General features: G+C 40.6%; 1 protein-coding gene across 3 annotated transcripts in view; it reads left to right on the forward strand.

Annotated features, from left to right (window-relative positions):
* Positions 1-14,093: 14,093 nt before the first annotated feature.
* The window catches only part of nrg1 (neuregulin 1), a 63,512-nt gene continuing 61,848 nt past the window's right edge, over positions 14,094-15,757 (forward strand). For all 3 annotated transcript variants that reach the window (XM_072658148.1, XM_072658147.1, XM_072658149.1), the window contains exon 1: positions 14,094-14,277. In XM_072658148.1, the coding sequence (XP_072514249.1) occupies positions 14,202-14,277 (76 nt within the window). In that variant the 5' untranslated portion in view covers positions 14,094-14,201. The remainder of the gene's footprint in view (positions 14,278-15,757) is intronic.

The raw sequence follows: 15,757 nt of genomic DNA on the forward strand, positions 1-15,757 counted from the left end.
ACCAGGCCACCAACACGCTCAGAGGAAAGTTCAGTGTACCCACCACTGATGCATTGGCCAGTAGACGTCAGCATCGACCAGCATTGCATTGGAGTGAAGTAGGCAAAGAGTGCCATTTACCCACTCTGAGCAGAGCAAAGCCAGTTGAGCTCACTTGGGGCCCCGGCTGCCGATGGCTTGCAGTATGACTGGGATTCGAACCAGTGATCCTCTGGTCAAAGTGACAGCGTCTTATCAGTGCCCTTTCAAACCAAACTTCTACTACTGGTCTGGGGTGAGATTTCCTACATTTACATTTATATTTACAGCATTTAACAGAAGCTCTTATCCAGAGCGACTTACAAAAGTGCTTCACTATTTACTCAAGGATAACCTCAGCTAGTCTGAATAGACTAAAAATTCTAAGATCCCTCTAATCTTAGACATTACTAAACACAAGTCAATATGGTGACCATAGTACTCTACTCTTCACCCGAATACTCTCTGAAGAGGTGTCTCTTCATTCTGGGTTTGAAGACAGCGGGCGACTCTGCGGTTCCGACACCCAGGGGAAGCTCGTTCCACCACTTTGGTGCAGGACAGAAAAAAGCCTGAACACTTGTCTTCCGTGGATTTTGAGGGATGGCGGGTCGAGCCGAGCCGTACTTGAAGCTCGAAGGGCTCTTGGTGCGGATCGGCTTTTGACCATTGCCATCAAGGTCCATTTTAGCTTTGTAGGCCAGCGTAAGGGTTTTAAATCTGATGCAGGCAGCTGCAGGAAGCCAGTGAAGAGAACGCAGCAGAGAATTTGCAGCTTTGTGAACTTGTTCTAAAGTACGGCTGAAAGAGTAACCATTTTAATCAAAATCACAATCTCAGTTAACACAATTTTCTGAGCACTTAAGCTGCAATTTTAATTAGCCAGTAGCCCTCAAGTTTTACAAGAAACAAAAATACAAATAAAGGCATTAACTTCCTGCTGATGACCAATAGTGCCAATCATGCAAATGCAGAGTGTGACAAAGAAGCACAACTATTAATTAACAAGCGGCTTGACACTAGATGTCCGGGAGAAGATGAGTGCTTCATCTGAGCAAGCGAGTGAGACACAGGGTTGAGTGAGGCCCAAGGTCCAGTGGACGATTTGCCTAGAAAAACAGCATGTTGTGTGTGTGTAGGAGTATTTTGATTTCAGGAAAACTGATGTGCATCAAAAAAAGGTACTGTCGCACATTGGGGCTAACCTCAAGGTGGTGGAGGCTACACCACAAACCTCTGTCAACATTAAAGTAGCATCACAGGCATATATGATGAGTGCATGTCTTAAAGGTCCACCTCAGTTCCAATTTTCTAACATGACAGCCAGGCAAACCACCCTTACACAGGCATTCGAAAGCATCATGCCGTATGAGAAAAGGTCAGGAAGGCACATTACTTTTGATGTTACTCATGTGTAATGTTATCATGTGATTTCTCTCTATTTATCTTGTTATTTATTGTTGGCTTTTTGTTTGCAATTTGCATTTTATCTGTGAACCCTGATAGAAATGTAAACCACTTCTACAGGTTTGGAAGTTAATATTGTCAATATTGTGCAGAAAATTCGCAATTGGATCATTTCCCCGAATTGTTGAGCCCTGTTTTAAAGAACGTCTGTTGATTGATGAGTATTTCCCAAAGCCTTCCTAAAATACCCCAATAAACACTCACAACTTACTCAACATATTCATTATTTATTAAATGCTCCTTGAAATGAGTTTTCCCTGCAGTTCAGCACCTGACAGCTAGAGGTCACTAATTCTGAGGAAAGGATCTGTTATATTGGCATGAAACTGAGAAATAATAACAATAATAATAATAATCAAAATCATAATAATAAAAATTATCCTACTACCACTACATCTTTTTTTCTTCTATATAATTTGTGTCAGTAATCTGGATTCTAGTTGATTTCTGCAGTCATGTGTGTATGTGAGAATGTTGTAGCTGAGAACATCCCTTAGCCAATCAGATTTCAGAATCAGTATAATATTATTGTTTTAACACAGTTACAGACATGCCGTGTGTTTGACTGAGCTTAATCGATATTTGAGAAGTCATCAGAGACGTTTCTTGGATTTATTCGTTACGTTTCGGTTTATGAATCTCTTTGGGAAACACTTGCAGAACTGACTCGTTAGTTTGTTCGTTATGTGCTAAGATTGCTTGTTTTCGAGACACTCATTCCTGTTTGTAAGGAAATTAATCTGCTTTTTTTACAATGGACACAAAGGACTCTGGACTGTGATGTTGTCGTGATGGTCTGAGATATGACTGTAGAGCTTTAGTATTATTTTTAAATAAAGGATCCAAAAGCTGAAGAATATGGTCTAACAACCTTCAGTTCCTATGCTGATAGAGGCTGGATATACTAAGTATACACTGCAGTTTGTCAGTGATTTAAGATACTCAGTAGTTTTTGAGCTTCTAGACTGTGCTAGTCATTATTCACTGCAGGAACCAGACTTGAGTAGAGCACATTTTGGACTGTACTACATGTACTAATGTTAATAAAGTTGTGGATTTAATGAAAAGCCCCTTTCAAAGTTTGGAGAACACCACCTCCAAGATCCTACCTCTCAGGTTCTCCCTTCAAACTTGAAGAGACTGTACTTTTAAGAAACTGAAACTGTTTTTTGGATAACAGCAAAAGTAGAGACCCAGGTGTCTTTGATCAGCCAGAGAAAGTGGTCCTATCTGTCTGATATACTTTTTTGTATATTTTTCAAACCAGTAAATTTTGCAGTAAAGTATAGGTTAGTTGTAGGTAACCCTGGGACATGGCACCTTACTTTTAGTAATGTTCAGTCCACTTCATACGAGTTGTATTTCTTGCTTTTTTACACAAAAAATGCTTTAACATAGTATCAATATCTATCCACCAAAGTCAAGCTGCATTGAGAGACCAGTGGCAAATGATATCCCAGTGCAAACACTGTCAGACTCAGAAGTGCCCACTAAGCAGAAAGGGTTTTGTATAGTTCTGAGAAAGGGGTCTTTGACCCATTTTAAAGCACCTATGAAAGGTTTTCCACCAATCAGAAGATCTCTTTAACCAGGCAAGTCATCCGAATGGTTCTTTGAGTTTCATGGTTCTCTATTTTTAATGCAGCTTGTTTATTTATTTACACAGAATTGCAAAGCATGACATACAAACTCAGTTTCTGTTATTGAACAAAACCTAGACCCATATATTAAAAACCAAACCACTCCTAGACTCCAGGGTTTAATCTCAAACTACATCTTCACACCACCTGGTAGTTCTGTTTCTGTTCCACAAACTTATGTAGCGTTAGTCATAGCCTCACCTATCATTATAGTCTTTTATCTTGATCACCAAGATCAGCATGCCTGCCCTTCGCTATAGGGGTCTTTGCCAGTGATTAATGACATTACAGTATTCAATTTCTAGGAGTATGGTCTTGCAGGTTTCTGTTGTGCCTGTGAATGGAGTCTTGCATGGCCCACTTCAATGGACTTAGGAGACTCAGGTGGGGCCAAAACCAGATAAATGGAAGGAAGTCATTGAGGGATATGGCTCATATCTTGTCTTCAAGTTTAAACAGGCTTTATATGGAAATGGACAGATGATGAATGAATTGCTCCTCCTAGAGACTCCAGGAAAAGATTAATCAAAAAATAAGCTACTGTTTGAAGAAGTTTCCGTATTAAGGTGAATCATTAAGTGTATAATATTCCATTGTGTATTCTATCATTATCAACAGTAAACTGGACAAAGACTGGCAAGAATGGAGTGTTGAGTGAAGAGAGTGTGCTCTGCATAGCCTGGGACATTTTCATGCCTCAGGGTTATATTTTGCTGCAGTTTGTATGAAGGTCATTCAGATGTACGCGATTACCAGTAACTGTGCCAGAAAGGGTTCTATGATGTTCTCAAGGTTTTTGAGGTTATTGATCACGATTTAGAACAAAGACTCTACCTACCAACCTACCTACCGACCAGCCCACCCACGTTTTTATTATAAAACCAGTCATAAATGATGATTACCTCTTTAATATGAGCTCAAATGAAGGGCTCGAATCAACAGAGAGTGAGTAGTCAGTACAGGACTGCTAATGAATTGACACTGAAACTGCAATAAGTTGTAAATTAAACCTGCCCAGCTACAATTTGTTAGCCATTCCTTAAAAAGAGTCAGGAGATAATAGCTTTACACGTTCAGAGTGGTCAACAAAGGGTAAAGGTTCCATACCAGTCAAAAGTGAACACCAAGGCGCTACCACTATGAGCCGAGGAGCGCTGGTTTGAATCCCAGGTCATGTTTGCCATCAGCAGCCAGAGTCAGAGAGAGCACAATTGGCCTTGCTCTCTCACACTTCCTCCCCATGTCACTAGAAAAGGTGCCTGTTAGCTGTTGTATCTGATCCATGCTTTCCATCAGTTGCAGTTTGAAAGGGGGTTTTGGCTTGCTTCACATGTGTGGCAGGAGACATGTACTAGTCTTCACCCTCCTATTGTTGAGGGCATTGATAAGGGAGGAACGTGAACAGAAATAGAAATAAGTTATATAAACAAGGCTAACAACCATTCAGGAACCTTGGTGTTTTGGAGTATATCAGTGAGGTATTGGCTGTTAGCCTAGTGAAAACCATAAAGTTGAAGATTCAAATCCCAACACTGACTGGCTAGTACTTAACATCCCACTGCCCCAGACTCTGCTCATGAGGATATTCTGCCCCCCTATTGGGCAATGGTTAGTCAGCAAACTGATAAAATAAAGGTGCTACAAAGAGTTCTTTGAGCGGTGCCATAGAAGAACCACTTTTGGTGCCATAAAGAACCATATTTGTAAAAATGTTTTGTATGCTTCCTAAAGATGTAAAGAACCTTTGCTTGATGTAAATGTCATTTTACCTGTTTAAAGGTGCTTTACATTTACACTTATATTTTAAAGCTTTAGAGAACCTTCACCTCATCCCAAATTCCCCAGCTCATCCCAAAAATAGGGCTATATTGTTTCAGCTTCGGCATTGCAATGTCTGAATGTGCAATAGTCACATCGCAGGAGCATTATAGTATCATGACATGTTGACTTCTGGAGAAGTCTTTTTCCTCATATTGTGCAGCCCCACCCAAAAGTATTGGATGGAGCACCATCATTACAGAGAACACAGTTCTACTGCTCCACAGCTCAATGCTGGGGGCTTTATACCCCTCTAGTCCACACCTGAAATTAGGCATGGTGCCAAGAGATTCATGTTTATCTGCTCCAGAGAGTCCTATTCTATTGGCTTATTCTGTCTCTACAAGGACTAGACACGCTGTGTGTGTGTGTGTGTTTATTTGCACATCTGTATCAGCAATGGGTGCAACTTAAGGTAGCTGAATGCATTCATTTCTAGGGGTGTCCACAATAATGTGGACATATAGTGTATTTAGTGGTTCTTCATACTCACATCTCTTACAGACACAGGTTTTGTATGGTGGTTCTTTTATGGCAAAACTTACAAAACCTTTTTGACCATCCTCTGGTCCAATAAGCTATACTTCACAGTTACTTTTGCTACAGTGTTTGTGCTTTTCTAAGAAATACATAGAAAATAAATAAAATAATTCTATTTTAATTATTAGTTTATTAGAAATTAAGCAAAAACAATCATCAAAGCCCTGGAAAATATTCAGAGATAATAATTGTATTAATGTTTCACTCTTGTTTTTTTTGGGTGATTGGGGAAATGAGTTGTAGGTCTTGCATGTAGGCGTCGTGTTTGCTTCATCTGCACTCCTGAAAAGCCAGCCATTTCTCCGAAATGTCCTCTGAAAACATCAGGGCCCCTAAGTACCCTGAACTCACTACTATAAACTGTTTGTATGAGAGGGCTCGGCGTAGGTGAAAAAGAGTCACCATTTACGTACTATCCAGTTCACTTATTGTCTGAAGGAAATGACGGCAATGAGCGTGCATGCACTCATGCGTTTCTCCACAGGGTCTAATAGTTTCTCTTGAGTCACTGTTTCTGAAGAAGCAATAACTAAAAAACTGGAGTGGTATTTTTCGCCCCATTGGAGCGAGGCCTGTTTATTTATTGCACACTGTAGGAAATCCAGAAGAATCCAGAAAGAAATACTGGAGTAAGATTATACGGTTTAAGATATTTGTGTTGTAATTAGGCCCTAACCACTTCCCTTTGCTGTGTGCCTCTTCCAGTTTCTCTTCAGTGCCAGTGCACCAAGAGGAAGAAGCTGTACAATAAGGTGGAGGTCAGACCTGTTTCTGTCAGTGTTGTCAGTCCCGTATGCATATTCTGTACATTCTCTAACCCCTCCATCCTGTAATTTTAAACATTAACCCCCCACATTTTCCCATTGGAGCTTCCTCTAAATTGCCCACTCTGATGGGATCTTTCGACTGGTCCTGAATGCATATGGAGGCGGTGATGTCACGCCACTGAGCTTTGTCTCACTCGGTTTCACGCAAACACTGACGTTTTAAGGTAGCACAGGAAGAAAGTGTTTACTGTTCTGAGAAAATGTTTACGGTGGCTTGGACTGAAGAAACTAACCGCTTTATCGCACTTTACTGTCTTATCCCTGAGGAAAGTAATACCGAAAGCTGACCATTAGTCCATTCTGTGTCTATATTCACATATAAATCCTAAGAAGTGAACTTGCAGGAAGAAATTGAGCAATTGCAAAGACCTGCAAGACAGCCTAGTCTCAAGATGAATTCGTACATATGTGACTAAAAGCCCATTTCAGGACTTCATCGAGCTTCACCTATATGCATGATTTACTGCCGCAACCCAGACTTGCAGAAATCAAACGATTTGAACAGAGAATGTTACAAAGCAACCTGTAAAATGTATTATCTGAACCTACACCTCAACCTAAACGTAACCTACTACACCTAAACCTAATTCTCACCTAAGACCCCATTTATACCTGGTCACTTTACATGGGACGCTTACATGAGTTTACACTGGGTAGTCACTGGGAAAGGTTTCGGTTGTCGAATGTGTTGTGGAGAGGCAGTTGCATGTTCACTGCTATAATGTGGATTAGCATAATGTGTCTCAGACCACCTCCTGAACTGGTTTGAGTGATCAGATTTGTATCTGGTTTAAATGTGTCTTGGGTGTGTTTATGTGGTTTGACCTAATCCAGATACAATCCTGATACTGAAGATGCATAAAGTGACCAGGTGTAAACGGTGTCTAAATGTTGGCTAAATTTAACCTAACCCTAACCCAAACCTTAACTGTAACCTAAACTTACCCTGACCCTAACTCGTACCCTAACCCCAATCCCAACCATAAACACAGTAGAATGTGAAATGTTTGTCATTTCTGCAGGATGTAATATGTATGAAATGTCAGACAGCTCCTTGTAAATCGTAAAATATGTACGATGTATATGTCTGTGCTACAAAATCTATATTTAGTTTTGCAGCAATTACTGGGGTAAATCTAATTACAATTCTTTAGGAAACACATCTGTGGATTATACTGTTAGACATTTCATCAGAACAATACAACATTTGAAAATGGATGTGGTTGAAGAACCACCTGCATTTCTGCTCCTTTCTTAGTTCCTAAACTACTAAATGCTCTTCATTTTTCACTAAACATCTTTAAAATTTTTTATTAGAAAGTAGTAAACACTTTCTCTGTAACTAATCTCATACAAAACACATAGTTTCTGTCTTTTAAATATTAGCAAATCAGGCCTGAGGCATGTCACCAAGTATAATCAGGATCTGTCATTTCAATCAAATTCCCAAGCTTTATACTTCTGTGAAAGTTATTTTGAAATTACAATTCTGTAGAAATGTCTCATATGACTGCCAAGAACCTGCATGAAATTTTAGCTGAGTCATGAGGGTGGTGTGCCATTTCACTCTGCAGAGTTGCTTGCACAAGCGTAAGCTTGAAAAGAAAAAAAAAACCTTAACCTTAGAAAAAGCTGAACATATGAATACATATTTGTCCACCATTAATGAAGACACGTTGGAGTAAAAACTGCATTTTATTAAATGGTGGTGGTGGGTCTATTATGTTACTGCCGTTAGCATTGGCACTGTTGCATAGGCAGAATAGATTTTACAAAATACCAGAAAATCCCGGATGAAAACATTAAATTGTCTGTGGCTGAAAACTCTGTGGACTGCCTTCATACAACAAACTCAAAAATTCTAAATAAAGGCTCTCAAAGATATGTAAAAAGCAGCCTCAGTACTTTCTGGTCAGTTCATAGCCTTCACAGCTACAAAATTATCATTGCTATTATGTAGGAAATTAAAAATTGGGTAGCTGAATACATTCATTAAAAGGGCTGTCCACAAACATTTGGACATTTAGTGTAGGCTTTGACCTGAGCTAGAAAATTTGATTTTAACCTTTCAAAACTGACAGTATTGACAATAAATCCTAATGCGCAGTCACTCTGTCATTCATAACAAGAATAAGCATCATCAGTGTGGCCTGTGCAAAAGTTTAGTCACCCTAAAGCATGAACCCTAAGCTGAATTAAAATATCTGAGCTTTCTGAATACTTGTTTCAAACATGCTACTGCCACTCACCAAACCTGGGCTTCTTTAGGCAACTCCCTAATGATCTGAAAATATGAGTAATTGATGCCCACAAGGCAGAAGAAGGTTAAAATTAGGTAGAAGCTAAGCATCTTCAGCTTTTTTCTACATTGCAGAGTGTTATTAGCAAATGGCAGGTCAGAAGAACTGGTTTGGTCAAGCGGTGCTACGTACTGCAGCCACTTGTGCTACGTAGAACCCTTTGTTGCCTTAACTCAGTTGCAGGCTGTTAAAAGTATAAGTTCCTTGGGGAACTTATGGAGGTTCTTCCATTTGAAACTGTGGAGGAACCTCTTACGGTACTTTGATGAACCTTCAAGAAAAGGTTTTTAGAAGAAAAAAGTTAAGAAACCTTAAGAGGTTCTTCCACAGTTTCAGAAAACAAAAGTATATGTTCCTCAAGGATCTTATACTTTTAACAGTGAATATGCTTTCATTTCATGCTTCACACAGGCGATTGCTGCTTAGAGTGATACAGGCCTGGAGCATTTTGTAGAAAAGGGTCTCAAAAAAAAGAAAAAGACGCTTTAGACAGCCATCACTGGTTTATTGTGGGAATGCTTGATATAAACCCATACGGTCTTAATCTTTATCTTTAAAAAGAATGTATTTACATTCTGAATTCTGATTAAGTTCATGAGCTAAGTTGACTGCCCTAGTGTACAGCCTTACAAATGCTATGTTTTTTATAGAGATGTGTTTGTGTGAGTCTAAAGAACCTTTAAAGTAAAGATTCTTTAGACATTTAAAAGGCTCTTCGCACTCACACAAACACACCTCTTATTAACAATGGAACGGTTATTTATGGTGGTTCTTCTATGGCATTGTTCAAAGAACCACTGGAAGCACCTATATTTTTAAGAGTGTAGTGTATTCCATGCTGGAACCCTTGTGCCAGACCCCTAATGCCGCATTCCCTTCTTCTAATATATCATTTAACTGGAAGTACCTGTACATAAGAGCATCTGCCAAATACCACATGTGTAAATAATCGTCTATAGTAATCCATGGTACGCTACAGATGTGTAGTGACTAGAGATTAGTTCGGAAAAAAGTTGGAAGATCCCTTTTAATCCCATCCATGTCTTTCACTAGTCTTTCCTCCCACGTAATCGTGCGCTCCCTTTGTAGGCCAAGGGAGGAACCCGTGCTCCGGTTTTGTCAACACATTCTCCGCTGCCCTTCACGCCTGAACCCAGCTCGACTGCGGTGCGCGTCCTCTGTGCCTTCTCTTTGCCCGCACATTCCTCAGTCCTGGCTCACGCTGAGATCACCTACCCACGTCCCTTTGTGACACATCAGCTCTTACCAAGGAAAGAAAAAGGATTCTCCGAAGGGTTTGGGATCTCCTCTCGCCCACCACGCCCCGTCCCACACAGCCACCCTCGTGCGTCCACCTGTGTACCTGGTAGCAACTGGTTTGTCATTCGCTCCAGGTTTCAGCGAACACCCACAGAGTGAAACTGAACTGGAAGATTAAAGCACAACCAGGAATTACGGGCAGTTAGAAAGAGTAGCTGTTTTCTCACGACTAACATGCCACTGCTTGCTCCGATGAAAAGATTGAGGATTAAGTCTCAAGCTGCTGCGACTGAGAGTGAAATGTGTACGCGCTCATATATAAATCATCTGTGAGCACACAGATTAGGTAGTCTTCATTTACAAACAGTGAATCAGTCCTGTTTGGGCTGACGTTTATTTTACAGTGTTACAGCCAGGTCTGGACACCAACCTGGCCTTTGGAGGAGGTGAACCTCAAATCTTCGCCGTAGGAATAGAAGCTGTCATAGTCATTATATTCATTAGATTAATTTATACTCAGTGGGTTTAGATCAGCACAGTTAAGTGATCTCCATGAGATCGACATGAAGTCTCTGGAATCACAGCCCAGGTTTCTGATAGCAGGTCTGATCTTGTTATGTGCTGTCGTCATACAGCAAGTCAAACGGAAAATGGGAAATGACTCAACAGCTCGTTGTCAGCACAAAAAGATGGCCCTTACATTGTAGAACACATGGGAAAAAGGCAATTACTCTAAGGATATTTGCTGATTAACATGATAAAAGAACCGGGCCATGCTGGGAATGCACCCTGATGTAGTTATTTTTATGCTGAAGTGAGATACATGGAGAAGACAGCTAAAAAAAACTGTTGCACGTGTAAAATATTCAGCAAAATGACCAAAATAGTGCATATGCAATAGTGAGAAAATGTTAGTGAAGCTTTTAGAACTTTCTGCATGTCCTTCATCTAAACCATAATAGTAGGTTAGTAGTAGGTAGTAGGTGCTTATTTCTAGGCAAACTGCATGTGATGTTTCACAATGAACTGTACTGCAATTAGCCATAACATTATGACCACCTGCCTAATATTGAGTAGGTCTGTTTATGCCCCCAAAAAAGATATGACCATTCGAGGTGTGGACTCCACAAGACCTCTGAAGGTGTCCTGTGGTATCTGGCACCAAGAGCCGGTAGCAGCAGATCCTTTAAGTCCTGTAAGTTGTAATGTGGGACCTCCATGACATCACATCAATAAGCCTTAGGTGCCCATGGCCCAGTCACTGGTTCCAGAAAAAAAACTAGCATGACCTGCTAGCTAAAAAAACCTTGCATTGGCCCATTTCAAAGTGCTTGCTGCCAAATATACATATATGAAATGTACTAATGTTATGGCTGATCGGTGTATGCTCCATTTTTAAAGGGCCATTTGTTCAATATATCCCATCTGGGTGGAACTGACAGAAATGCTACTGTGACACAAGAGGAATACATCCCAACACACAGTGCAGCGCCCCCTGCAGGGTAGCTGAAGCCCAGTCAGAGAGCCCATGCCAAACCCTGTCCACCGGCAAAAGTGCCTACAATGAGCACGCAAGCATCTGGAATGGATTTTGGTGCAGTGGAAGAAGGTGGTTTATTCTAATGAGTCTGTTTTCTTTTACATCACTTTGACGGCCAGATGTGTGGAGGCCGTTTACTTCTGAGTTGTTCTGGATCATGTCAGGTCCACTTCAGATCCACCTCACAACTGACAGTAGTTCTGACAGGATCTGCTGTAAAGTCTTGATGCCAGATACTTGTATAGCTTGTAGAGAGTTTTGTGGCACACAGATGACCATCAGCAGTTTATGCAGATGTCTTAAACATTATGTCTTAATGTTTTGGCTCATCTGTATTTGATCATTTTATGCTAAAACATCTCAAGCCTGTTATTATATATTTTTATGATAATAATAATAATAATAATAATAATAATAAAAAGATTTCACTGGAAAGCTTTGGTTGCCATCAGTCTAAAGTCAGACAGAAGCTTATGACTAATGCTGTTCTCTCTTGTTGGCAACCTGCAGAGATCAGGATAAAGGCAGAGTGTAGAGTCTTTAAACAAGTGACGGGGAACCCTAGAGTGACAGAGGGACTGTCTGGGATCTGCAGGCATTGCTTATGGTAATGTCTGGGTTCATGAATGGATGAAAGGAAAAATACAGAACAAGTGTTATTCATAAGAGCGCACCACAGAGGAAAATTAGAGCAGTGTTTGGGGGGCATATAACCCACTTACATGGTGCATACATGGTGTATTGGCTTCCAGTGTTCTTTTAATAAGAAACCCCTCGTGTTTCATAGGAAGCACTTAATGAGCTTTTGAACAATAGTAGTAATGGGATAAGCTGTTTAATATTATCATTATTATTCTAATTATTTAACATGGAAGCACTTGTGTTGGTTCAATGATTTTGATTGCCAGTGAATTGGTTCTCCTCAGCGATGTGTTCACTTCTGCTGTTCAATAATTGGAAAAATATGTAATACATGATTGGAGACATTTTACTTACACAATACGTCACAATATCACAATCACAATATTTAGACACAAGCAGTGCACCAGACGTGCCACCCTTAAGAACTGTTATTAAAAACTGTTTTTTATTCATAAACACACAAACACACACATACAGTTTCTCACACTGCTCTGCCTTACGCCCCATTAACCAGGACTAATTAATTAAGCTCTCTTTGTAATGAAACATGCAGTAATACTGGTGAAATCCCCAGTATGATCAGAAAAACATCTCATTATTCATGACAGTATGATACCTAATTTAACAATTTCACCCCAGCTGGAGCCTGAGAGAGCACAGTTAGCAGGACGGCTCTTTCCCTCTCCACTTCAGTGTGATGCTGGCTGGCATGGGGGTCTGTTAGCCGATGCATCAGCTCTCTGGGTCCCCAGTGCTTTCTTCTGAGCTCATTTGTTGTCCAGTGACGTTGCATCAGTGGACGTTCGAAAAGAGGCGGCTGCTGGTTGTGCGTGTGTCAGTCCTTACCCTCCATGTGAATGAGCTCTGTTCTGATTGATTGTGCCGATTGTGCCTCATTCAAAAAGCTGCCCAGCAGTCCAGGCTGAAAGACTTCATATAATTTGAGTGAGAATCAGAGGAGATATGTAAATGTGTTTTTGTGACATTACAGGAGACATGAATTCAAAACTGGCCTTGTTTCCATAAATGAACTGTATCAACATGCATTGGTTCCAGTGTGGAACCTGCCTTCCCTCATTAGATGAGGCGGTATTGTTTTAAACAGTGAGGAAAATACAGTCTGTTTTCCATTAGAGAGCCCTTTGTGAGCCCACACGGTGAGCCACTGTAACACCTGACGTGACGTCATTTATTACTGCAACTGTGGACTACCTCATCTGTGGATAACCGTTACTGTAACACCATCACTGTAATGGTAACAGTAACTTAAAGAGAACACTGTATATACAACTACATACACCCGTATGAACACCCTTAGGAATTGCGACAGTTTGTATAATACATAGATATATGTGCATAAATATACACACACTCTATTTTCTAGTTATTATTATTATATTACTTTATGTAATAACTGGAGTTTAATCATTTTGCTTAGTGTTTCAGATTGTTCTGGAAAAAGCCCAGAAAAAACTAAGAAATAAATGGAAATAAATAGAAAAAAAAACAGTAAATGATTTAATAAATAAATAAAAAGCCCAGGAAAATGCAAAAATGCCCGGAAAGTCCAGAAAAGAAACTAACAAAAAAGTAAATAGGTCCAAAAATCATCTGATATCATGATTCCATAAATATTGATCTGGGCAATAAATAATAATTCCACCTGTTGCAGTTGATAACTTTTTATGCAAAAAGTTTACAATTACACATTTTGTTGATTTTTCTAAAAATAGGTGAGAAAATCCTCTGCAGGAAACAGACCCAAATATGGCACATATATTCATACATATATAATATATATATTTGAAATATGTGAATATGCTCGTTTTAGACACAAGTTTATTTTTGTTTATTTACTGAACTCATTAAACTAATATCTATACATATTTATATTGCAATATGTTAAATTAAAAACTTCCCCCCACAATCAACAACGCATGTAATTTGACCGGGGTCCCCAAACTTTTGCACAGGCAGTAGAGCCCGCCCTTTGCTGGGCTGTAAAACTCATGCCGATTGAGCAGCGCTGCCGAGAGAACAGTTGGCTGGAGGTAGGTGTAGAGCTCCCACCGTGAGGAACACTCTGGTCGACCACTGCAGCTGTAGAGTCGTGCTAAACCTGAGGACCCCAGAACGAGATTGGGAAAGGATGTCTGGAAAGGGTGGAAAGAAGAACGGCAAAGGTGGAAAAACTGGACAGAAGGCTGGGAAGGACGATGTCCCAGGTGTGTGAGTTAGTTACTTCTCAAGGCAGAGGTGGTTATAGGTGTGGTAATTTCTGAACTGTAGGTCAGATACAGTATGAAGAAACTTCTGAGAAACTTAGGAAGTATTTGTTTTCCTAAATAACCTGTGTGTGTGTGAACTGGTTCGGGGTGAATGTGTGTGTGTGTGTGTGTGTGTTGGGTTTTGGAGTGTTTGGTAGACACAGGTGTTGCTCTAATGGGTTTTCTGAGAGAGAGAGAGAGAGAGAGAGAGAGGGAGAGAGAGAGAGAGAGAGAGAGGGAGAGAGAGAGAGGGAGAGAGAGAGAGAGAGGGAGAGAGAGAGAGAGAGGGAGAGAGAGAGAGAGAGAGGGAGAGAGAGAGGGAAAGAGAGAGAGAGGGAGAGAGAGAGAGAGAGAGAGAGAGAGAGAGAGAGAGAGAAAGAGAGAGAGAGGGAGAGAGAGAGAGAGAGCTAACCGAGGCTCAGTCGTCTCTCTTGCTGCCGAAATCACAGCCAAACGCGTTTCGACAGCTTCAGTGTTTAGGAATCAACCTTTCTGCAAATAAAATGCTCCCCCTTTGCCCGGGGAGGGCACGGTTTTAGGGAAGATGTTGAACAGGTGGCGGGAGTTGAACACGCTCACAGAAGTTTGAGGCGGTTGAGGAGAGCTGAGCGGACCTGATAGAGCGCCCTCTGGCTGAGGACAGCCTGAACTTCCAGCCTGTCCGTTTAGACGCTTTAAATGAATTGAGTGAGTGAGTGAGTGAGTGAGTGAAGAGCTTATTGGGTAATCCAAGCTCATGGGCAGTTATTATTATTAAGTAAAATACAGAAATGGTAAAAATAGGTGAACAAATCCTCTGCAGGAAACCCACATATGGCACATATATTCATATATATATTTACTTCACCTCTGCAGGCCGTGGACACTGACTAGACCTTCATTTTTTTTACCTCCACTGTATATTATATGAGGTTTGTTTGTGTATGAAAATGATAAATGATATAGTTCAGGTGACTGTAGGACAGTTCCTTGTCTTCACAGCTTGCTCTTCAAAGGGAATTAACTGACCCCCCCCTCCCCCTCCCCCTCCAATTTTGCATAGCAGGTCATTGGTATGGTTTGGCTGTGATATGGTACAAATTGGAGAGTATCGACTCATTTTTCATTTGTAATGGTGATGATGGTAAGCTGGAGTCATTATGACCAAAGCGCTACATGTAGCTGCTGTGTTTACTCTTCTGGGCCAGGGTTTCCAAAATCATCCTACCACAAAGATGATTCTTAAAGGGCCGAGTGAGCATCCCTGTCCTCTGTGTGTCTATAGAGATTTAAATTTGAAAGCTGATGATGATAAAATAGTGGAAAATCTGGAAAGCAAAGTCCTAAAAAGTACTAAAGGTGCACGTATTTGTCACTGTACAGTGTGTGTCCTCCGCATTTAACCCATCTGGTAGTGAACACACACTCACACACACATGTGTTAGGAGCAGTGAGTACA

The sequence above is a fragment of the Salminus brasiliensis genome, chromosome 16 (genome assembly GCF_030463535.1).
Source record: "Salminus brasiliensis chromosome 16, fSalBra1.hap2, whole genome shotgun sequence".
Lineage (NCBI taxonomy): Eukaryota > Metazoa > Chordata > Actinopteri > Characiformes > Bryconidae > Salminus > Salminus brasiliensis.